Genomic DNA, 25,240 nt, shown 5'->3' on the forward strand with positions numbered 1-25,240 from the left:
TCATTAGCTTTCTTCCCAATTGGAAGCAACTGTGACCACAGAGGACCAAAAGAAAGCTATCAATACTAATTAGGATGAGGTTGAACAGTTGAACTTACACAGCTGTTTATTTCACCTCACAACAACTGCCTAACTGACAGGATATGTCGCTATAAAAATAAGCTCCAGCTTCAGAAATGACACCAGAACCTGAAAATTCCCACAGCTGGTGCCAATGAATTCCTGCAACTATTAGAAACATGCCTTGAGAGCTGAACTTTTGTCACTGGGCTTGCTGAGCTCATCTTTGACTGGCTCCTTAAACTCATCAATAATCTGAAGCATCCCAAAGCACAGTACTGAGGACTATGTGCAGCACTACATGAAAACTGCTGAAAGGAGTTAAGACCGATAAGAAGAGAGGTCAAGACAAAGATAACAAGGCACACCTCACCTATGCACCAAAAACCTGCACTGAGGTACAAGTGAAACACTGCAGTATGGCGGATTTGGCCACTGCCATATTATCAAACTTCAGGAAGATTTGTACCTGTGTAATAATCTAGCAGCTGTCAAAAAAAAAAAAAAAAGAAAGGAAGAAAACTTTTCCTAGAAACCATAACCTGGACCGCTCTAAAAAGGAGAGAAAAAAAAGGACAACCCAACTAACGCATCAATGTCAAGACCGTTAATGAAGATCCTGATACATTTTAGGTGAGCCTTTTCTAAGGGCACAACTAACTGCCTGGTAAAACATGTTCTCAGGGCTTAATAATGTGATTTGTAAGTATCCATGGTCAGCTGCAGGCTAGCTACAAGGTATTTTGACAGGCCACCCAAAGCACCTTGTCCTTCACAGTCAATTTGTAGAAAATTAGCATAAAGCCAGTGCAACATGCCAAGGTCCAGCTATCAACCAGTATGAAATGCTCCTTTAGCCAGCCCAAAAAAAACTTCATTTTTTTTTTACTTCTTGTCCTGTTTAGTATATTGCGAATGCTTCCACTTTCTTTGCAAATTAACCAACCATTCTCAATAAGAGGTCAGCTGTTGACAGAACTTTGCCTTCACCAAATTTTTGTTTGCCTGTTTTCTTCTTTCAAACAATGCGTTAGACATTCGTATACATGGAGCTCCCTGCGGTATTCGTGTACGACCACTAAACAATTTATAATTGAATTTTTTCTTGAAGCTGTTTCAGTTTTGGTTTCATCAGTCGAACGATGGCTGTGATGCGTACCGTATTTACTCGCATAATAGGCGCACTTGCATAATAGGAGCACCCCTAGTTTGGTCGCGAAAAATCAGATCTTTTTATTTCCGCGCATAATAGGCGCACCCTGAACTTGGCACTGTGATCAATACTGTATTTACACGATTGCAAGCCGACGCCTCGCCGCCCCCCACCCCCAATCTTTATTTTAACAAAGTTTTTGCTGAACTGACTACTGGTCCACACTAGTGCTGCTGCCGTCGCAGCTGCTGCGGACCCACAGCACATACAGGGTGGTCCACTCTAAGTGCGAACACGGCTCCGCGTGGCCGCGCTCCGCGGAGCGCCAGCGGATCCGGCGCGTTCGCGCATCGAAGCAAAGCCGCGCAGGCGCGCAGGGGCCCGGGGGAGGAGCTTCGTGTCGTCTGCTGCAGCGCTGGCGCGCACCTCGCTTGCATTGCTGGTAGCAGACGACACGAAGCTCCTCCCCCGGGCCCCTGTGCGCCTGCGCGGCTTTGTTTCGATGCGCGAACGCGCCGGATCCGCTGGCGCTCCGCGGAGCGCGGCCACGCGGAGCCGTGTTCGCACTTAGAGTGGACCACCCTGTACAACGACATCGTGTAGAACAGCCGCACTCACACTTTAAACGTCTGTTTGTAAAGTTTCATCCCCAGCCGGAAACGTTCCCGACTTAGGCCCGCGAAAACCTCGGTGCCCGGAGTCACGTATGAAAATTTAGGCACGCCACAGACGCAACTGCCGCACTTCTCGGCCACATCGAGTTTCCGACCTGCCGCACGCTTGCCGTGTTCGAGACCAAACTCCCAGCCATGTAGCTATTAAGGTGCTTGTCTGTCGAGCTAAAACAGCAACGCTCGCTCGGCAGCAAAGCCACAAACCATGATGAACTACGCGCTACCGCAGATCCCGGCACTTGATAGCAACAAAAAAAAAAAAAAACCTGGAGCTGGTGATGCTGATGGCGATATAGATAGTGGACGCTCGCGGCGGAAGAAAACATTGATGATGATGATAAGCTTGGCCTTGGGCGCCCTTCGCGGGTGGCGTCTGGAAGCTCCTTTGCGTGTGTGTGGCCTCTGCGATCAAGCGCCCGTTGCGCGCAGCTGGAGCTGATCGCGGAGGCCTGTAAGCATGCATTTCAAAGGCTATTCCCGCGTGGGTCATGGAAAGTTTCGGTGCGGCCCTTACACGTTTTTTTTTTTAATATTTTCTTCGGGAAAACAGGGTGCGGCCCGTACACGAGTGCGTTTATGCGGTATGTTCAATTTTGCGAGTCGAAAAATTTCCGGAAATTTTACCCCGCGTAATAGGCGCACCCCGAACTTTGAGCCGGATTTTCTGAAAAAAAAGTGCGCCTATTATGCGAGTAAATACGGTAGTTGGTGTGTAGGTCTTGTGAAGCGTAAAAAATCGGCTATATAATTGCTGACAGGTCATTTTTTGTCATTCCAGGTCTTGGAAGAGGCTGGATTAAATGTCCTAGTGAATTAAAACTACACATCAGCAATTATACTATTACAGTTTTTCTAGTGGATCACGTGACAAAAACATCAACTTGACGTCACAGCTGTCATTCGGTCGATGAAACCGAAACCGAAACAGCATGAGAGAAGAAATTCAGTTGTAAATTATTTAGTGCTTGTAGGCAAATACCACCCGGTAATACTTGTATTCTAATGTTGACTGCATCGTTTGACAGAAGAAAATGCGCAATAAAATTAGGTGTCTATAGTCCTTCATATGTTCATATCACATGCAGAGCTGATTTATAGTCATGAATTCCATTTTCAAGCAGCACAAAGAGATGAAAGTATTGAAAAGATACGTCTGTGAGGAACTTTATCAAATTCCTTTTTGGAGCCGAAGGCTTAACTTGCAATCACCAATGCACTTTGCAAACCTGGAGCTTGAAAATGCAATTCGTGCAAGGCACTGAAGAAAACCACTGCAGACCAGAATTTTGCAACTTTTTAACGCTAAATGCATACTTGGAACTAGAACACACAACATACAGAATAGCACAATACAGCAAACTACAGTATTCAAATATAGTCAGCTGATTTTAGTGAGACATCAATGATAAAGACAGCAGTAGCAGTCCGCACTAATCTAATAAAAAAATTACACTACGCTTTATCGACAGGAATGATCTTTTGCCTGCCAGCCTTTACCATGCCTCCCTGTTCTAGTTAGAACATCAACGATTTTGAAGGCAGCCAAGTAGCCAACCCCTCTTTCTCTGTTTTTTGCCCCTCTCCCAACGTATGGCATTACTGCCGTAGTTCCACTGTCAAACCTCGTCATGCCACCATACTTGTAGCGATAAGAGAAGATTTACGGTGACAGCAGACAAACTATATCCATTAAAGCTCATGGAGACTAAAGACACTGTTTCTATACAAGGTTTTTGTACAATCAAGCCAATGGCTTGGCATACTTCCATGATGAACTACACTTCCCCTGAGAATTTGCACAACTGTTCCTTACAAGTCCCACTTGTCTAGATCAGCGTTATTTCACTGTGCTCACCAAAGACAGGCCAGGTTTGTGCACTAGTAAGTTCTTCAAATAGACACAAAAGAGCAGAAGCCATGAAAATCCTGTCTTCTTTTTGTAGTGTGTTTGGCACATTTTCAATCTGGAAACAATGATTTAAAAGCTGCAATGCTCTCACGAATAGTGAACTTCACAACACAGCTCTAAAAGCTTTCTTGTCTGAAGAATTTTTCTTTCCATATAACTCTGGGACTTAGGATGATGAAGACCTAAGACGGTGTCCAAGACTGACCTCAACATCTGTTCTCTGCTGAAGTACGACTGCTGAGGCAAACAGGAAGAAAAAAAATATATATATGCCAAGGAGTTAATCTCTGATATGCCCGAATACAGCATACTTTTATGACTACCTTATTGTGGAGTATTAAGTACACCACAGAGCACGATAATTTATTTTAATGCTCCTAGTCACCTAACTACATTGCATTACAGCAGCTGCAAAGATGTGGCTCATACAATGAGTGTTGCATTTTTCGGAAAGACAAGTATGAACATTTCTAGCTCAACTATTTGTTGATTTGTGTTCACATCCCATCATATGCCACAGAGGTGGCACACGATGATGGGCTTTGTTTAATATTGCAGTTGTTAACGGTAATTGCATTTTTCTTTTTACAAAAGAATATGCTGCTGTCTATAGCAATGCTACCCCCCCTCCCTCCTTCCCCCAAAAATGAACTTTGAACTAAAAGAATGGAATGCCATCTGATGCTACAGGTGTGAAAGTACAGACAAAAAGTCCCCTTTATGCAACAGAGACTGCCACAGCATCTTGGGCTGTAAAATTCTCCTATTTTGGTCCAGCATTTCTAGACACAGTTGCGTACTTTGATGCACTTTGTGGAAGAAAAGGCAACTACACCCAAAGGTGACATTACACAAAACCCAAAACCATATGCCATCTCTGTGCAAAATCTCAGAGGGATTGAGTACGCAACTTAGCTGCATGAGGCATAACTACATCTCTCCCTGAGCAATGCAACATTTGCATATTAAGCTACCACTAACATCTTTTCTTTGCGGTTTTAATTTCAGCAGAAATGAATCAACCATGTCAGCAGTATAATGAAGAAATCAGAATTGATATTGAACAAAAAATAGAATTGAACAAAAAATAAATAAAACTAGAGTACTGGGGTTTTTTAAGAAATAATTGTGGACTTAAAAGAATATCACAAAAAATTAATAGCAATAACTCCATGATCAGAAAAAAAACCTACATTTAATTTAATGCCCAACATTTAAGTAAATGCCCAATTAACTGCAGCTTTAAGAAAAAGGAACACTTTGCATCATGTAAAAGGTAAACCACGCATTAAACTGCCATGTCACCACAACATGATTAAGAAAAGAAAAGCAAGACTACACATTTGGAGGACAAAGATGGTTTTGGCTAAACTGCCAGTCAAAAGAAATAAGAAGCCAATCAGCTACAATGTAAAGCTCAAAGTTTCCAAAATGTGAAGCCCCATCACTACAACGAAAACTGCAAATCCAAAACATATGATGCATTTACCTCTTCTGATGGAGATTCACAACGTGCAAGCCGACCATAGGAGACTTGGACTGAGGATCCAGCTACAGCAGCTGTGGTCAGAGAGGAACTAGTAGACTTCCGTCAACTGCCAATGTGCGCTAATGGCATCGGCTACAGAGAGAGAGGTTGGGAGTGGGCATGAACCAGGCCGTCAAATGCCTACCAGGCTGTGTCTCCAGAGTTAGGCATCGCTCTGAGCAGCGGAGTAAGGTGGTGGCGGGAGCGCCCGAAGCTTGAGTGTCCCTTGCCGAGATCTGAGCGAAGCAGAAAACAAGAAATGGAAGCATCAGTCCAAGCAAAAAGGAAAAAAATAAAATAAAAGAAAGTCTTAAACCCATTCGGCTGCTTTTTTGTTGTGTGTTGTGCATTTGGTTTCATGGCACATAAACAGCTAAGATAACCACGCACCAAACATGAGATTAGAAATGTGTTAAAGGGGCAACACTTTATAAAACCTACAGCTTGTTTAAGACATTTGTGTCATTTTGAAACCTACGACAAACAGACAAGTGCAATTTCACACAAGAGCAACGTTGTGTATATCGCTTCCTATGAAGAGCTCAACTGAATTTCTTGACTGTAGCACTGTGAGTAGGCTCAAGAAATTAGTACAGGTTATGCTGTTTTAAATTTTCCTATTTATAATTTTGCGTATTGCTACATAAAAATTTATACACACTTTAGCAGCTTTGCTATTTTTTCAGTTACCTTGCACTACAACACTTCTAACATAATTTGGTGTTTTTGAGCCGTATAGAACTGCATAGTTCACACATTTTTCCTTTAGAGCAAGTATCCTTGTAATATGCGTTCTTCTGGTGTTCGCTTTTTATGACAGTTTGTTAATGTGAGGCCACATACAGATGGTGACAGTGTATCATGTCTTGGGGCAATATTTTGAAGGGAATCTAATATTCCTCCTAACTCTCGACAATTAGCCTCAAAGCACAGTAGCAAAGGCCTGAATGATTGGGGTTTATTGTTGAACAGTGTTCTGGATGCACACTTGTAATTATGGGGTAACAGAGATGCTTTCATAGCAATCTTATTTTTAATAAACATATACATGTAAGCATTGTTCTTTTGTCTGCATGGGGGCGATGCATTTGTTCCTGCATAAGGACTCTTTACAGGGAATGTTCTGTACGTGGCAGCTGAAAAACGCAAACCTAGGTTTTGTACTAGATCCAGTAGTTTTCTGAGCTACATTAAAATGCAATATATTTTTGCAAAATTTATCTCTTTATCTCTCAAGGTCACAAAAAAATGTTCAGAAAGGCTGCTCATGAAAATGGCTTTCTGCCACAACAGACGCTGCAGTCAAGGAATCTGCATTAATAAATGTGCAGTAAGGCTCTGTACACTGGGCACAATCCACACAGGATAATGCCTCCCAAAAGTTTCTCTGTAATATGCTTGCTACAGCATTGCCCTTTGTTACTTTGTTCCCGTAAGCAAAAGAGCAATGCCAGGGCAAGGACGACAACATGAAGCAGCATGGTAGAAGAGAACAATTGTATTCAACATCATGAGCGATGTGAGAATAAATGAAGAGGTTTAGACCACGCTGTGACCAGCAGATTCCATGCTTTGTTTAAGCTTGCATTATTTGGCTTAGGTGACCACCAAAAAAATTAGCTTTGTCTAATATGCCTGCTTAAAAGCCATGTTCAAAAACACATTCAGGGTGACATTAACAGGCATCACACGCAGTTCACTTAGAACTGAAAACTCTACACTCAACCTAGCATTTCAGCCCTGGTCAAATACACAACTTAATTTGGAGTCGATGTTAACCCATAATGCACGTGGTCCCACATGTTGAAAGAAAGCAATTCTGAGAAAGAAACCAAGCCTGTCTGTTTTCAGAAAATACAGTGTTTAACACACAAAGCGAATGAAACTACAAATGAAACTGCATCACATGTTAGATAATGGGAAACTTCTATCATTTTTTTATTTTTCAACTGCAGCAGACTTGACAGCTATTTTTTTTTTCCTTGCACATTCAGTTGTGTGAAGAACTGAATTAATTTTTCGTACATACCTGCCAGTTCTTACATGCTTCCTATTCAATGCAATGAACTACTACTGCCATTTTGAAATGTAAATACAGTCGACCCTCGTTATAACTCTCCTGATAACTATCAGCCTATTTCGTTAACATGCATATGCTCTAAATTACTCATTTACTCCCCTATACAAAGCAGTGCCTCGAACACACAGTTCTCGCAGCCAGAACAGAACACAGACATTCATAATATGCTGGACAATAAAAATAGGGCTGTATGTCGAAAAATTTATGCTTCTGAGGGGCTTGACATTCACACCAGAATGTCATCTAAAGAGTGTGCAACAAAGTGGCAACACTGACAATGCAGCCATGACAAGTCACTCCCAACTATCACCAGGCTATAGCAATCATACCACCAAATACAACAGTCTTCTCATTTCTCTTCACGAATGCTAGCAAACTGTCTTGGCATGCAAAGTATAACACATCCTCCTTGAAGGAAAATGTGCCTGCCACAGAGGAAGCTGCACCAGGCATGAAGAGTACAGCATACAAAGCACAAAGTGTTCAAAAAGAAGAACGGTGCTGAAGTATGACAGCAGCGACAGTACACTATAAACAATTGCGAGGACAAAAAATAAGCTTCAGGGGTCCAAAACTGCTTTTTGCATGACTATGAAAGTAATAAATAGCAACTTCATTCAGGAACAAATTTTCTTTAATTCCAAACAACTAAAAAATATAAGGCCACAAGAAATGTGAATTTACAGCAGACAACTACAAGTTTCTGGACACTACAACAAGGAAATCAAAGCTACAGGCAAACCTTGTTGCAGTCAGCTGCCTAAAGTATTAGTATTAGTCAAGCAATTCAAATACATACCTTCTAAATTTCCAATAAACCCCAATAAACTATGAGCTCCCACGTGAGGTTCCTGCCCGATTGGTATGCTATGTGGGGTTTAATGTTCCAAGGCTACCCATGGGCTATAACAGAATTATTTAGCGCATGGTTGCATGCACAGCATACGGGTGTTTTCACGTTTCACTTCTATCGAAATGTGGCTGCCATGGCCAGGATCTCATCCTGTGTCCTTGGGCTCAGCAGCCAAATGCCATAGCCACTAAGCCAAAGCAGGGTACCCACCTGATTCAAGGCAGCAGAAAACAGCAGACCTTCCATACAATAAACTTCGTGTAACAGAATGCTACCTTTCTAGTGCTGAAGATTATGCACCGATTTCAGAATATTTTGAAGATGGCTGCTGCCCCAGCAAATTGACAACAGCCAAAGATTTTTCGACTGCAATATTTAATAAAGGCTGTCCTCAATATCGAATAACGGCTGGTACATCTGAAGTCCTCGAGTATATCATCATTTAAAGGGGTCGTGAAATGTTTTCCGAAAATTTTGAACGACGTGCGTATTTGGAATTCTGACCCTTCATTCTATAGTATACCTTGGTTCGTTTCATCGTCCGGGTTGATTGAATAGCGGAAAAAACTAAATTTCGGTTTCCCAGCGCGCGTCCCCCTCAACTCGCAAGAAACGTCATTTTAAGAAGCCAATCAGAGGCTTCTGTCGTCAACACAACATGGCGGCGTAGCGAGGCCTGTTTAGCCATAGTTGACCGAGGTTACAGCATGCATATTGACTCGAATGTGGCATCGTCGTCTGCTCAGAATGGAGTCTGCTAGCTGCCAAGCTAACAAATGTGCGAAAACTTGGCCGGTGCGCAGCACCAGTCGCCGCTTGCGAACTGCCGCCTACTGCAAGCAGGGACACGGAGCGGCAAGCATCTTTGCGCCGCTAGACTCATGCCCGGCCCACATCCGGTATAACACTTTGCCACCGCACACCAGCGCCTGCGCGCTGCTTGGCTACTGAAGTTCGCACCAGAAAAGACAAAATAGCGATGTTATCAGAAAGTCTGCCGGCTGTACTCGGGTGGCGACAAAGCATGCCTGCCCACGTAGCGCGCTTTCGGCAACGGCGCTGGACGCAGGCGCGCCGGGAGACGATCTGCACTGCTCTCTGGCTGCCCTGGTCGTCGCTAGGCCTGTTTCGCACCGACGCCGCGGTGGACAGCGCTTCGGAAGTAGCCTGGGTTATAATAAAATGCCTGCTTTTGGCATCGCTTTACTGTCAACAGCATCGTCTCACAACAAAAAATATGGTCATTGTTGCGGTGCGCTCGGCAGCGGAGCTATATACCGGACGCCAGGCGCGCAAGCCGGACTCAGCGGCCGGGCAGCGGCAGCTGAGCGGCGGTTGTGGCAAGAAATTTGCTCGTATTACAGTTGCTGCTTCTACCAGCAACTCGGCATTGTTTAACGATCCTCAAAAATGATCTATTTTCCACACTTCTTGCCCCCACAGTTTATTATTTACGTGAAGAAAAATCTTTAGCTCATTTTTATGACGCCAGCGGACGGGATCCAGGTTTGCCGGCCAGCCTGCGGACTCGATCGCTGTATTTCACATTCGCACCAGAAAAGACAAAACAGCAATGCTGTCAGAAAGGCTGCCTGTTATATTCGAGCAGTGGAAGCATGCCGAGCTTTCGGCAACGACGCCGCCTGCGGACGCGCCGGGCGATGAACTGCGAGGCTTGCCGGAGTCCCTGGTCGTCGCTAAGCCTACCTGGTTTTGCATCGATACTATCGATACCTCAGCTGAGGGAGCTTCGGAACTGGTCAGCGCTGTAAAAGGTACTACTCTCGTCACCCCTTTAACTGTGAACCTGTCCCATAATAAAATAAAGATATGCTCGATTTCCGCGACGCCAGCGGAGCTAGCAAATGCAAGCTATGCGAGCGGCGACCAGGCAGTAAATAAAGCGGTCATGGGATGAAATTTGCTTGTATCGCCGAATTAAATACTGCCAGCAACTTGGCATCAGCCAACGATCCTCAAAAATGATTCATTTTTGGCATTCATCTATTCCAGTGCTTGTTATGAGCGTGAACAAACAGTACTAGCGTGTTTTTCTGACGCCGGCGGCCGGCATCCAGGCTGATAGGCCGGCCCCGAGAACCGCGCCCCCACGTCATTATGACGCTGGCGCTCTGCGCGCTCGCATTCTGCCCCTTGTCAGTGCGACGCGCCGCGTGCGGCCTGTCATTGGCATCGGTTGGGCGCAGGCGGCGAGCTGCTGTCAGTCGTTGTTACGCCGCTCGCAATGGCACGTCGCGCGCCCGGCAAGTAGCAGTCATGCCGAGAGCCCGCGACACCTCTGCCTGCGGGAGCCCCGACCGTGAACCTCCGAACCCGGTCGTGGACTCGAGTCTTCATTTCTATCGCAACGGGTGGGTTGACTCGCAGCCCCATCTGCAAATTATGCCTAACCCTCTTCACGCTTCTGGAATATATTTTTCTGCAGCAAAGAACAAAAGCGCGGAACCGATGCGCGCCGCGATAGCTGACTCGTTCGTATCGAGTTCATGTAAACAGAGAGTCGTCGAGATGGGCTGGCCTTGCTCAGCTCGATTCTCTGACTCAAACCACCGCTGTCAAGGAACACCACCTAGATAGGTTCACGTAAGCAAGGCTATGTCGAGCCGCTGATACTGAAGCCAAGGAGGATGGAGAAGCAGAACAGAAACCGAAACTGGTCCCAGGTCAGTGATTGATGTATGACCACGCGCTGCAGTTTAACAGAGTGCAATTACGCGTGCAAATAATTGGAAAACCTTGTTTCACTTTCTGAATTTCTCATAAAGCTATTATTTTAGGGCAAACGAAAGTTGAAGATATCTCTATACGTTTCTGAAGGTCTTAAAATGACGTAGTCGAGTAGTGCGTGTGGCGGCCGACGGCGGCGCATGGTCGTTTCATGAACGCAAAAAGGCAGCAATTTCGAACGGGCTTTATTAAATGCAGACTGAATATTGAGACGAAATTTTTCGAAATCAGCATGTCTAATGTTTATGGAAGCAGTAAAAATTAAAACTGGGCAGCTTCATTTTCTTTTCACAACCCCTTTAATATAGAGTGGTACAGTTCGTCATAGTTGTACATGCTACACAGCCACAAATTTTCTTCACAGCCCTCAGTTTCCTGTTGCAATATTTCCTACCTGCAATATTAATCAGCATTAGCGTGACTGCAATTGCTATAGTATTACTGTCTCCCTGTGCTTGGAATTCTTTCAGTTTCTTTGTAAGTATGCTGCCCCATGCCACTAATCTCTATGAAAAAAAGCATTGGAAGAAAGCAGTACGCACGGCCGAGGAAGAGAGGCATCAAGGGGGCTGCCAGCTCGGGAGTGGACTCTGGAGGAAGCCGCCGATGAGAGGTTGCGCTTGGTGGCCATCTGGCGCAGGGCATTTGTGGCGCGCTCAATGGAACTGTGCTGCTCCAGATGCGAACTGCACGCAGGGAACTGACTGTAGCGTGCAGGCACAGCACTTGTGCAGCAACCACTCTCTTACCTTGGGATCTCCTCCCTGGAGAGAAAAAAAAGACAGAAGGAAAAAAGATGAAAGAAGGGCTGTGTGTCGAAAAATTTGTGCTTCTGGTTTACACTGAAACTGTAGGCCAAATGTGCAGCCCTATTAGTCATTCTTTTGGCCGGAGCAGGAGAGTGCACAGAATTACTCACTCGTGCTGGCAGCACATGAAGCAGGTAAGCGTGCTCAGGAGCATGGCTGTGATGAAACCTGGCAGCAGTAGGGAGAGCAGAAAGTCCGCCAGCAGGTCCCTTCGCGGCAAGTGGCCCATGTCAGGCGGGTCATAGCTGTCCTCTTCCAGCGGGATGGGCGAGAAGGCAGCGTCCTGGTGCTGCATCATTCCTTCACCGTCCACCTGCTCAGGGAGCTGTGTCAAGGACAAAGCAGCAAGCATTAGCAAAACATCAATGAAATGGTTTGACCTTGTCTGTTACAAGCATGCTGGCTGAGGCAGCTGTCCTGGGATAACTGTAGCTAAGAGCCAACTTCCAAAGTGCACGGAACAAAAGCTCACATCAGATATCCTCACAAATTTTCACTACAAGAAAATAGACTTAGAGCAACAAGCGACAGCATAACTCGAACAAAAAATTCCCTACAGACAGCTTCAGACACCATCAAGGTGCAGCAAACAGATGCACACCAGAGCTAGAATGCACAGTAACATGCCCAGCAAAGAACATGCTACTGTCCTAAACAGCACACAGAGTTCACAGGGAAAAAAAAATTAAGCTAATCCTTTCTTCCCTTCACCTCCAGCACATGCTTGGCAAATTATGATGCGCTATGCAATGGCACAATACCCCGATATCACAAGTGGGTAAATCAGGCACAAGAAAAGCTCTCACTGCTCATGATCAGATATTTTAAAACGACGTTAAGTTTGAAAAAGTCGGCAGACACGCCATGTTGGACCTGCCAATATCGACAGAAGTGTGACAAAGACCCTCAGAGTGTCGTTTTGTATTAGGCTCACAGAAGGCAAGAAACAATAGCGCCAGCAAGCAAGCCACGCGACAGTTTTTTAGCCCTATATGTTACGAACCCCTGAACCAAAATCTGGCCAGAACCAGAGACCACTTCCTGAGGACTAATAGATAGTGGCACCTCCTATCAGCAAAGGAATAAGCCATTCACAGCTATACAACTACTCTAACCAGCTTATTTTGAAACGAATTCAAGCGCACAACAACACGCACACAAGAGAGGAAAGACACAGGACAGGCGCTATCTTGTGTCTTTCCTCTCTTGTGTGCGTGTTGTTGTGCGCTTAAATTCGTTTCAAAATAAGCTATGCACCATCTAGCCCAAACAGAAGTTTTGTAAAATTATCTAACCAGCTTGGGACAGGATATCTGAATACCACGACTGGCGTCACAATCTAATAGCTATAAACTATATGGACCTGGTGATTTTCGCCAGTAGTATGATCAAAGAGCTCTGACGCACTGTGAGCAGTTTGTCTAGTCTTTTGCAAGCACCTCATCAGACCTCTGTACACCTGTCTTTGCAAGTTCATCAACACTCTGAGCTTCGGAATTGCCTGCATCTGCTTCACTGCGAATGAACACGTATAGGTATGCAGAACGACACGATCATCTGGCATCCATCTGCTGCAGCAGAAAGCTAATGCCAGAGAACAGGTACGTGCAAGGTGGTCAACCACACTCGACAAGGCACTGCACTGTTCTATAGTAATGCTTTGCATTGCTGATAGCGAAGCCAAGCTGCTCAGACAGCCTTGTGATTGTTCTACTGCACAGCCAAAAACCATTGCCAACAACAGCTTGGGCCACGACAAAAGAGTGGCCACATTCTGAACACTGAAAGATGCACACCTGAAATAGGCTTCTTGTTTTGGTGCTCCCTAGTAAGCTGTGTTGGCCTTATCACGCAGATGCGCACTGTGTGTGGCTTCAGCGAATCGTGGACACTCCTAGTTCCAAAAATTCTTAAAGGCTGCTGTCATGAAAGTGCTGCAAAGCTTTTTGCCCCCGTTCACAAGGTTGTGTGTCACGCCTGGGCAATCAGCATCGAGAATTCCAGAGCTGGTTCACTATGCAAGAAGTGAGCAGGTGAAGACGACAACGATGAAGCCGCATCCACGGCCATGCTCGTTGCTGCAGATGATGCAGCAGCATATACGTCACTGTACTGTGAGCGCACTTGACTTACGGTGGTTCTTTGTGGCCACTATTTATATGTCACGGCCTATGAATAGGAAAGCAAAAAAGAAGGCAAGAAAAAAATGCATTGATAAACTATTTAAAATGCACTGGGCCATATCTCCCATGGCTTTAGAATTCCTAAGGCCCTGTGCACACGCGCATGCACACATGTGCACACACGCGCACGCGCACACACACAAAGATAAATCCACCTTTAACAAGGAGGCGTTTCAGGGCCCTTCAAGGACTATAAGAGTAAGTACAAATAACTCACTGTAATCAGCCGAAATCCACACCAGTCAGGCAGAAAGCTCCTACTCCGGAAGCGGTACTCTGCAGAGGTTCGCTTGTAGTCCCGGGGACAAGACACTCTGTTTCGCAGTTGATTGGCTTCAACTTCTAGAGTGCGCAACTCTTGAGAGAAGTTGGTTGTCCCTCCAATACGCACCACTATGCTGAAACAATGGTGACTTCCATGAAATATACACAACACTTTTTTGATGACAATGGGCTCCCAAAGACAGGATGTGTGAAGGTTTTAAAATAATTTCTAATGAGAAGATCAAGAACTCTGGCAACCCAGAGAACTGGCAAGCTTTCCCTCCAACACAATACAAAGGCCAGTATCAACAATACACAGCCACAGCCTCCTCCAATGACAACCACCAATAACTGCCTTTCAAAGGCCAACAACATGAAAATATTTCATTCAGGAAAGCATTTGAATGCTATAACTATTTCATTCGTGGACGTGGGGAGTAAGCAGAGCAATTCATGCCACATGTACCACAGACAACCAACGCATCAATCAGTAGCTGTTAAATATTGCAAGCCACAATTCCCAAAACAAAACAAATGTTCTTGTAAAAGCCTGATAGACTAGCAGCATTGCTCATATTATTATTCATGACAATGAACGGGCCTCTGCTGTTTTATAAGTCAAGAGGTGTTTTAAAAATTTTTTTAATGCTAAGCCTAAGGGTTTATAATTTTCCTCTTACCCTAACAACCACATCATTAACCTCAAACCCTTTCCTTTCCTTTCTTCCTCTGTCTCCGCTCCTTTTGCATTATATGAAGGCAACATAGCCCTGCTTGGCACAGATGCTAGGCTTCTCCACAGCTGCATAACTCAGCCGCGATAATTAAACTATACCATGCTACTATACCTGTTAGCTATAGTAACAAAAGATGAGGCTCCAAAACACAGATGCCTTAATGGAGCCAAAAGAGCTACTGCTGGGGCTAGTTGGAAATACATCCTCGAGGGCATTGATGAGCACTAGCAAAATACAGAGAGAGGCGAACACACAGGACGAAGCGCTTCGTCCTGTGTGTTCGTCCCTCTCTGTATTTTGCTAGTGCTCATCAATGCCCTTAATGGAGCCCTGAAATACCCCTCTCTGCACTTTCCCGTGTTTCTGCCAATCTCCCTTTCATCATACAATTTCGTCAGGTTCATGTGCATTCTATCAAAGCATAATGAACATCGCCACTGGCTGGTCGCCTTTACCAAGAGTAGAGAAGTGTGTGTTCACAAGTGCATTGCCAAGAAAAAAAAATGTGCCCAAGCACAATTGGCTCAGTATGGGAAGCCCTGAACACAGACTCTGCCCAGGGTGCACATGGCATTGCATTTGCCAACATGCTAGAAACGCTGGGAAAAGAGGAAAATAATGAAAAAACTAAAAAATATAGGCGCCTGAGGAACACGCTTCATGGCCCCCTAAAGAGCGTCTTTAATATGTTCAGAGAGCAAAAAAAAAATATATTTTCAAATATCATATTGCTTAGAAAATGCCACATACATTGAACATCACAGGCCTTTTTTGCATAAATTTCAACAGTCTATAAACATAACATTTTCAGTCACAGTAAGATCTGCACCATTCACGTGCAGAGGTCCTTCCACAAAAGGAGGGGGTGCCAAAGTTTATGGTAGCACCTGTTCATGTCTTCTTTGGGTAGCAGGGAACAATATGGTATAAAATTAGCGCTCCTCTTCCTCATGTCTACTAGGAGGGCCACTGCACCCGCCTTCCTTCCCCCCCCCCCCCCCCCCCTTCAACTCAGTATTGAATTTTACTAAAGAAAATTTTTCTAACACCCTTTTTTATATTTGGGGGCCATTCTGATAAAAGTGGGACATGCAGTCATTGCATAAGCCCCCACAGAACTTTGCTGGTCCAACCAAGTATTGCTCAATAAATAAAACAATTCAAAATTTCAAATTAACGAAAACTGGTACGTATAGTGCTATATGGGGGGGTTTAATGTCACAAAGTGACATGGGCTATGAGGGATGCTGTAGTATGAACAACATCAGCCACAAGTTTCAAAGTTAAAAATGTAGTGTGCTTACCCCTCTTTGTCCTTTGGGTTCACTGGTACCCTGCCTCCAATATCCACCACGGAGGCCACTTTGGTGACATAGATTTCTGGACTTTCTTTCCATAGGTGATCTCGAAAAATATCTTCCAAGTCAGACAGCCAATCCCCCTCAAAGAAGTCCTCAATATTAAGATTTAAGAACTTCATCTCTACCTCATAAAGTGCTTCTCCTGGAAAAAAAAAATGTGATAAGTAAAAGCTTAAGTAGATTTATATATCTGATTTAACGGCTATATATGCGAAAAGACAAAAAGACAAAACTCACTTGGTCTTTTCTCAACTTGCAGACTAATGACCCGCAGAGACGTTTTGTAGTTGTACTTGTTGATAGCAAACACCTTAAAGTGAGCACAAATAAACCAAGAACAGGTATTGCTCTCAGGTGTAAACACATTAAAGGACACATGTACTCACCTCAATATTGAGTTCTCCGTCGTCCTGATATGAGCCATACAAAAGCGCCCTATTTGAATTCCCTGTTTGTCGTAAAAACATCCACTTTGGTAGGTCTGGCTTTCCTAACAAGGCTGCTCTAAATTCTGTGTACCCATAGCTATCTGTAAGAGGTGAAAACACAAAATGTCAGCAAATCAGCTGTACATCTAAAGCTAGATGCTTTATTTAAAAACACAATTTCCACAATTCTAAGCATGGGAGCGTACCTATTGATGCGTCAAACATCCCTTTGTCGATATAAAAGTGAAAAACTTCCGTAGTCTGTAGCACCTGGTTTCTGAAATCCTGCAGTTTAGCACCTGCACAACGCAGCACCAACAACGATCAACAAACTTCATAACTGCAACTTTTGAAACATATTAAGAGGGTAGCGCAGCAACTTCGGGCACACAATACTCACCCAGGCAGCTACAGCTGAGCAAAAACATGGCAGGGACAAGTACGTGCAGCAGCGACATGGTCCTGTATTGTGTGACTCTATCCTCCGGATGCGTCCGAAGCGCGGAAGCCCGAGAGCAGCTCTGCTGTACGGAACTACGTGCTACTGTTTGATCGATTGGCTCGTTCACGACTGCCCGAAACAAGGTTTCTGGATGCGGAAGCTTAGCCTTGCCAAGTTAATGGCACTGAAATTTACAACGTCTTCCTTCCTAACCACCGGCGCAGCGCAATCACCGCATCATTCGGTAAGCTATACCGCAAAAACTAACCGCGCCAACCTAGCTTTAGAACCTAGCTGAACCATCATCAGCCACCATACCCACTCTACCAACTCTACCCGCTCATTCGCCCCCTAGCGACCATCCAAGGAGTTACTTGCTTACAGTCGCAGATGGAGCAGCTGCCACGGAAGATCACGGAGATGTTGGGGGTTACATTGCAATGTTCCGAATACGACCGTTCAGTGGCGGCTTTAATGTTTAAAATTTTGCTTGTCAGAATTCGAGCTTAAACAACTTCAGGGAGGCACTTCTGAGTGTAAAAATGGTGGGAACCTGCAGTTCGGGGGCAGATAACAGCCTCCGTCGCAGTCCATCGACCTCAATCTCTCTCACAACCTCTTTATTCCTCCTCCCCCTCTTCTGCAATGCAATTTTCCTTCCTCCATGGCACTGATACGTCGCATGCCTAATCTAAAAACGTTGCTGATAACAGTACAGGACAGCTGATGCCATAAAACATCTGTTATAGCTGTAACGTGATAGGTTGTGTCGTTATGTTGACGGACCACTTTTTGATTTTATGAGCGTCCTCATTCGCAGCTCACCTTTATTGGTAAATTGAATTGGGTGGATTAGTTTAATGAAATTTTGAGGGACGCTCAATGAACGAAATGACGAAAGGGGTGCAGTATGATATTTCAACCGACGGGTTCAAAGTAATTATAACTCTTCCGGAAGGCAGTGGAAGGCAGTGGTGTGTTCGCTGCGAAAAAAAAAAAAAGTACTCGGTTGCACAGTAAACAAACTTATCGAACAAACGCTTCTCGCCAATACCGTTGGCCAATGCGTCATGAATCGTGCAGTTATCAGAGAACGTCACGACGTGATACAAGCGAGCAATGCGGGTGATACAAGCCTTGCATCACTCTTTGTAAGGCACATATCACACCAAAAAACCGCAGGTGGTTGTGTAGTGCGCAGCCAGTTACTTCGACTCTCGTTTTTTCTCCGTGGCGAACATTTTTCTTTGTTTCATGTTTTGAAACCAAACACCTGTGGATACACGTACCACGTCGCCCTGTTTTTTATTGGTTGGTAGCGATGAAGGTTTACGGAGGCGTCGAAGGGTACGTTAATCAGCAGCTTGCTTAATAATCTCGCTCTGCTTGGCTCAACCAAATCTTTAAGCAATTGTGGTGCTTTCCGAAAGTTGATTTTTGAGTACATTCCGTTCCTAAGCAGCTCCGACGCGCCGGAATGAGAGCACTGCACGACTTTGCATGGCGAGAATGCGACCGCGTTTCACGTATCTCGCTTGCAGCGCTAGAAGTGTGCAGAAACCACAGTGGCGCTTTCTGTGTTCTGCGATTAACATTCCTAGTCGCTACTTATCTTTAAGATAACGCTGACAGAAGGTCAAGAAGGCACGTGTGTTTGCGCCCCACTTGGCTCTGCGCGCTGCAGTCGGCGGGAAATTCGCGTTGAGCCTCTCAGGCGTGCTGTGCATTCTTCGAATACAGGAATGCTTAGACCATTTGTGTGCTGGGAGTCGACGGATTTCCTTTTCCGTTATCCTTAGCTGGTTTTAATGGCAAAGGGTACGGATAAACGCCAGGCCTGTAACGTTATCTTCATAGCAAAATCATAGCTGTATGCTACTTATGGCGACGTCACGTCACACACGACATCTGGCCTTTGAGAAAGCTTGGTTTCGCGCTCATTTGATGCAGTCGATAGGACGACTGTGGCTGGCCGACTGTTGCACGTTTTTTTTTTTTTTGTGACATTTTTAGGGGGGCCACTTTATCCAAGGCTGTGCTTTTGGATGAATCAGGACAAGTCCTCGGATGGTCTGAAGGCCGCCCAATGAATCACTGGGTATGTTTTGTTCGCTTCGCTGACCAGAACGCTATGCATAATGGTATCACATATTGTCTTTTTTTTTTTTGCTATAAACATTTCTATATTTCTATTCATTACACCCCAAAAGATTAAGCAAGTGGAACTCACTAGAAGCCTCTTAGTTGAAACACTTGGCTTCCTTCCAAAAAATCTGAACTCTGATCTTGAACAGCGATACAGGCGCATTCTGCGTTTGCGCTGCTGCAGAAGGTGACATCTGAACAGTAGGAAATCGCCCTCAGTTAAAGTCACAGACTGCTAACCTTTGTTTGAACTGAATTCTGGCTTGAAACTCTTCACCTTTAGGCAGGCTAGTCACTGCAGCCACTAGATAACATTCCTGGCTTTCTTAAATATGTCAGTGATTTTAACCTGAACTTTTTACTGGTGACTGTATACGTTGACTTGTGTGTCTTATTCATGGAAGTCTTTACCTTTAATGCAAGTAGCTATAGCAGTAATGAGCTGTTTAATGCTGACTTGTGAAAAATTTCCTAAATACTGCTGTTTAGTCACAGCATTTTTTAAGTATATTTTGCTTGTTGCTACATTTCACGACCCTCTTTGCGTGCTTCACTGATTGTGAAGTGTAACTAAAGCCCGTCATTGACAGCCGACACTGATTTGCCTGGTTTCTGCAGCTGTGCGGAATTATAACAAAATTGACTTATACCACCTTTCTGAAATGTATTTTTCTACTGTAAGCAGCTGAACTGAGGAACTATGCAGAAACTGCCAGTTACACTAAACCTCTTTCTGAAGTGTCTCTGCAATCAGTTATTACAGCGCTTCACCAGCGAAAGTACGAGACACCAGGAAGAGAAGAACACAGGACAACGCTGTGTTGTCCAACGTTGTCCTGTGTTCTTCTCTTCCTGGTGTCTCGTACTTTCGCTGGTGAATCTATGTCTGATGTACATCAACTAGCCCACATCGGTATGTTGTTACAATCAATTATTAATCTAATCCTTGTCACTGTCATTTAACATCCTTTCAGCCCTCGAGACCTGGCTTTGCATCTAACCGAGGTCCAACAGTTGTCAGGAGCTAAACCTCAGAACATATGTTGGCGTTATTATATTAGCTGTTACTATAGCCTACATTGCTCTAAAGCAGTTGTGGTTGCCACATGGAGGTTGTAACAACAGAAGATTGTGTTAAGATTGTTAAAATTCTAGTATGGCATTCTAGTATGGGGAACTACGACAGCTTCAAACTACAACAAACTAATCATGATACAAAAGAAAATATTGAGAATGTGTGAAAACTATATTGGTGACAAACGAGGACTCCGAACAAAACCGCTCTTCATTAAACACAGCATGCTTAAAGCAGATCAAGTTTATTATTTCAAACTACTTCAGTGGATTTATAAAAATAGGCTGCACACAATACCCGTAGACAGTTGCACTTCATACCCAATACGTAGACCACACCATCTCAAGCCCGCCACAAGAACTAATTACGGAAGGCAAACATTGAATTATCAAACAATTAACATATTAAACAGTGATCACTTTAATGTACAATACACACAATCCTTCCACAACTTCAAAAAGAACTGTAAAAAGCTATTAGTGGGCAGTGACATTGCATTCTCTTTTTGTTAACTTGCGCTCATCCCTGATAACACATGTAACCTCAGCTACGTTGCATTATGTTATGTTATTTCTATTATTTATGTTATATTATGTTATGTTATTTCTCTGTTCGGTTGTACAATATATTTGCCATTGTTTCAGCATGTACCCTACACATCAGTCTAAACCTTGTTTTTTTTTTTCTGAAATGCTTGTGTGTACTGATCTATTTACTGCAAATGCGATTTATTTTTCGGACCAATGAATTGTGGTTTTTCTTTTTCTTTGATTGGCTTCTGATGCAAGCCAATTTTGTTATTACATAATACGTATTGCTTATGCCTTTTCTTCCTCTTTAAAATATACTATGTTCAAGAAAAACTAATGCTGTGAAGACATGTGATCTAAATAACTGAATTTTTTTTGCTTTCTGTTGTGTGCTAAAAATGTTTAGCAAATATGTGTGTAAATGACACGTTATGCTGCCTTGAACTGTGGGGGCGCAGAGGCTCTGTCAGGCATTTTGCCTTTACCTCTGCCCCCTACACGGAGAGAATCCGTGACACAATAAAGAAAAAAAAAAAATAGGTATACAAAGGTGAGCGTATCTGGGACAAGCACAGAAACATTAAGAGTGCAGATTGCTTGGAAAGTGGAGGAAAGCTGTAAAAAAAAAAGAAAGGAAACTTGTTAGATAGTATCATATAGCTTTTACGGCTGTTTATAGAATTTTGATATTTTATGCCATATATGGCAATGTAAGTGTTCGTATTAGTCCTCCTCTGTATGAAAATTACCTAAAAAAAGTCTGAATTGTGGAACAATGCAGGAAAAACCTGGTTTCATGTGAATGTTTGGGCACGAAATGAACTGCGAAAGTTCTGCAACACCTAATATTATTGCCTCCCAAATTTCGAAAAACAAACTTGGAAAAGTCGAATTGTTGAGCAGGTAAAGAAAAAAACAATATCTACCCAATTTTCGAATGGCTGACACCTGATAATTACCTCTTGAACTTCAAGTATAAAATATGAAAAGGAAATTTGGAGGATGCTTGAGCTTCGCCTTTAAGAGCAGAATGCGACAGCATCTTGCAGCGCTGCCAGGGAGTCCACGGAATGCCATCGTCCGTTCGGCGCGATGCCTTGCCTGTAGGACTAATTGAAAATTGGTTTTTGGAGGAAAGGAAATGACGCAGTAACAGTCTTACTTATCTTGGTGGACACCCGAGCCACTCTTGATATGCAGCCCCCGATTATAGGTCGCTGGTTCGAATCCCTGCCACGAGCTAGGTTCTAACCTAACTAGTAAGTATATGCTGCACGAAATGCTGAATCGTATGACACCATCCGGAAAATTCTGCAGCAAATGGTTGACATGATACGTCTTATTCCGACATGCGGTGCTCACAACTACTACGACGCCAAAGGCTTTTCGTCCGAACGAGCTGTATACGCTGTCGTGTAAAAGGTGCACCTCTTTTGCTATCTACCCCTTGGTATGGGTATAGTACCTCACCGCAGCTGCTGTATTCACCGGAGTGAACTAGAACAATCACTTGTTTATTCAAAGTGCTCCAGCTACAGTGAAACATTCCTGCAGTAAATAGCAGTGAGCTGCTGTGCACACTCATAAGTGCTGTATTGTTGTGACTTTGGTGGGCACGGGATCACACTTACTATGTGGATAATAAAGCAGGTAGAGTTGCTGACTCTCAGAGTGCGCAAAATGAATGTCGAATTATTTTCTTTGCAAGGTCACTGCCTACACCACTGGTTGTAGGCAGTGAAATTTTAGGACATATTTTTCTTGGGCGAGCACCTGTTTTTAGCAAGGGAGCAAATAATACTGAATAAATAAATAAATAAACAAAATACTCATGCAAATGCATAAATGAGAAAGTGTGACAGGACAGGGACAAACATTCGTATCCGTAATGTAAGGAGCTATGTAAACAACTTTGAAGCAACCAAAAATACCAAAACATCAGTACTTGCTTGCAGCTTTCATAGTGAGACAATAAAAGGAAGAACAGCATGATGCTTGCGAAAACAGTATGAAAAAAAAAAACAAGACAAATATTATGACATGAGCACAGCATGAGTACAAGACAAACAGCAGCTGTTAACAACATGACTATGAAGCTACAAAGAGAGGAAAACAAGATGGGAGGCTTTAGCATGGTGTCAGTATCTGAAAAAAATGTCTTATGAAACCACTGGCACTAAAGCAAGGTGCCTTTGTTTGCTCATTTTTTCTAGCAAGCCTTTCTGTCTTCCTATTGCTGCTTCTTTATGCTCTGCTGTTTGACTTACTGATCATCTGTCTATAAAATATGAGAGTAGGACGCATTACAGCACCTTTCATTGTGGACAAAAATGTATAATTAGCTTTTGCATGAAAATAATTGCACTAAATTCCTGTTATTTCTTTCACATACGCTTTTATGCAAGCATTCACATTTGAACATGTACATATTCTGAGCCACTTGCATAATGAAACCACAAAATCGAAACTGTATTTTTGTGTCCTATACACTGTGGACCTTGTTAACATTATAGGTCATCTTGTTATGACGAATGGCATTTAATGTGCCATTTAATCATGGTAAAAGCCTAATATATCGTTGGAATCCTTTATTTACCTTTTATCAGATTTAGTAGCATGGCCTCACCTTGCTTTTCCAAGCTAAATAAAAAGAATATACTAACTAAATGTCACATTTCTTTACGTTGTATATAATTCTGCTGTGTCTGATGTCCAAAAATTTTCACATCATTTTTTTATATTCCACTTTATTTTATTTTTACTCTTATTTCATTTAGCTGCTTGGAATGAATGAATGCCAGAGCCGTGTCTATGAACTTGTCCTGGCTGCCAAGAAAAATGCTGGTCTTAATGAAGAAGTCCGTCTTGCATCACTTGTAAGTTTTTCTTGTTTGTTGTTACTAATTCTAGCAGGACAAGTCTATGCTGTAGCCATAGGCTGTATAATGTAGTCTTTTATTTGCTGATAAATTCTGCTGTTACCTACTAGCTGTTTTCAGCTTATCTTGTTGCTAGTTTTACTCCTTTCATATGTGCATCCTGCCGACCTACTTATCCAAAAAAAAAAAAGAAAGTAGTACAAGCTAGTAGCAGAACAGGAAGACAGCTGGGGTATCTTTTTCTTTCTCTATTGAGGTAATATACTTGATGTGCTGTAGCCAAATCAGGACAGTGTTGATATATATTAGCGGATGATGTGCTATATATTTTTGCAAACAGCGATCCGTGGAACTTTCCAGAGTCTCTGTCTGAGTGGCTGTGAGGAGGAGGCAAGTAATAATGCTCTGAAGGATCTCATCTTGAAGGAACATCCAGACATTGCTTCATCTGTATTGGTAAAAAGTGATGTCATTGGGGCTCTCAAGACGGTGACACCAAATGGTTAGTAGCTCTGCTGTGCGAACAAAACCGTTTTCCTTACTGAAAAAGAAATATTAGTGTGTCAGTGCATGTCTACATCAAAACTGTTTATCTTCATTTTTATTATACAGGCTTCAGCCTAGGTGTTCTGATTATTAGAATGGCACTCAAGGCATGCAGCTAAAAAATGCAAGAAGCCCTTCTGTGACTGGTCAGTAATGCAAAGGTGCCTGTCATTGGCTGCATACCTAAAATGACACTGGCTAAGAGTATTGGCATCAGTATAAACTTGTCTCACTTTTTTCTACAGGTGCAAGCAATAGGAGATATTGCAGTTAATGCACTTTATTACAGTTAATGCAATTCAAAAACCGAATCATAGTTGCTTTAGGTTCACTTTTTGCTCCTTTTAAAAAAGCTTGCATGAAAGCTTCTGCCATTTTATATAAGAATGATTGCAGTGCGTTTGTCACCAGACTTTTTGTTTGTGTGCTTGAAAATACATATTTATTTCTTCTGATGCGTAAGTGGAACTTTTGCAGGAGGTGTGGTTCTCATAGCTGGTACAGGCTCCAACTGTCTGCTTGTCAACCCAAATGAGTCAATGCACCGATGTGGAGGCTGGGGACATATACTAGGAGATGAAGGGTCTGGTAAGCTTTCTGTGTGTTTTTTTTTTAAACTGGCACCAGCACCTTTTGGTAACCTGAAAAAATTAAAAATGAGCAAAGGTGGTTCACTAGCACGACAAATATTTCGTTTGTGATATTTAAGTTTCATCGGCGAAAAATATAGGTGACATATTTGTTTTGGCAGCCCCGGTCTGGACGTCTATGGCCAGATCTGTCTTAGGATGGCTATAATGGTTGAAAAGTAAGGTTAAAGGAATACTAACATAAAA

General features: G+C 43.4%; 2 protein-coding genes across 16 annotated transcripts in view; one reads left to right on the top strand and one right to left on the bottom strand.

Moving 5' to 3' along the window:
- Positions 1 to 17,845, bottom strand: part of Scgalpha (sarcoglycan alpha) — a 25,001-nt gene extending 7,156 nt beyond the window's left edge. For 2 of the 13 annotated variants that reach the window (XR_016290172.1, XR_016290168.1), the window contains exons 1-10: positions 17,188 to 17,844; positions 16,994 to 17,086; positions 16,746 to 16,888; positions 16,597 to 16,669; positions 16,303 to 16,501; positions 14,215 to 14,395; positions 11,925 to 12,139; positions 11,755 to 11,769; positions 11,548 to 11,691; positions 5,286 to 5,560 (exon numbers count right to left, since the gene is read on the bottom strand). Coding sequence is in view for 4 of the 13 variants with exons in the window: in XM_089578884.1 (XP_089435010.1) it covers positions 5,488 to 5,560; positions 11,548 to 11,691; positions 11,755 to 11,769; positions 11,925 to 12,139; positions 14,215 to 14,395; positions 16,303 to 16,501; positions 16,597 to 16,669; positions 16,746 to 16,888; positions 16,994 to 17,086; positions 17,188 to 17,245 (1,194 nt within the window). In the remaining 9 variants the exon portion in view is untranslated. Of the gene's footprint in view, positions 1 to 1,818; positions 5,561 to 11,547; positions 11,692 to 11,754; positions 11,770 to 11,924; positions 12,140 to 14,214; positions 14,396 to 16,302; positions 16,502 to 16,596; positions 16,670 to 16,745; positions 16,889 to 16,993; positions 17,087 to 17,187 lie in introns of those variants that run through there. The other 11 variants (XR_016290169.1, XR_016290170.1, XR_016290173.1 and 8 more) reach the window with 11 other exon arrangements.
- The window catches only part of Nagk (N-acetylglucosamine kinase), a 25,883-nt gene continuing 18,260 nt past the window's right edge, over positions 17,618 to 25,240 (top strand). The window contains exons 1-5 of one of the 3 annotated variants that reach the window (XM_089578886.1): positions 17,618 to 18,062; positions 19,243 to 19,327; positions 23,757 to 23,855; positions 24,219 to 24,360; positions 24,882 to 24,992. In XM_089578886.1, the coding sequence (XP_089435012.1) occupies positions 19,316 to 19,327; positions 23,757 to 23,855; positions 24,219 to 24,360; positions 24,882 to 24,992 (364 nt within the window). In that variant the 5' untranslated portion in view covers positions 17,618 to 18,062; positions 19,243 to 19,315. Of the gene's footprint in view, positions 18,063 to 18,116; positions 18,577 to 19,242; positions 19,328 to 23,756; positions 23,856 to 24,218; positions 24,361 to 24,881; positions 24,993 to 25,240 lie in introns of those variants that run through there. The other 2 variants (XM_089578885.1, XR_016290174.1) reach the window with 2 other exon arrangements.

Source organism: Amblyomma mixtum, chromosome 3, assembly GCF_055824585.1.
Source record: "Amblyomma mixtum isolate Tamu chromosome 3, ASM5582458v1, whole genome shotgun sequence".
Classification (NCBI taxonomy): Eukaryota; Metazoa; Arthropoda; class Arachnida; order Ixodida; family Ixodidae; genus Amblyomma; species Amblyomma mixtum.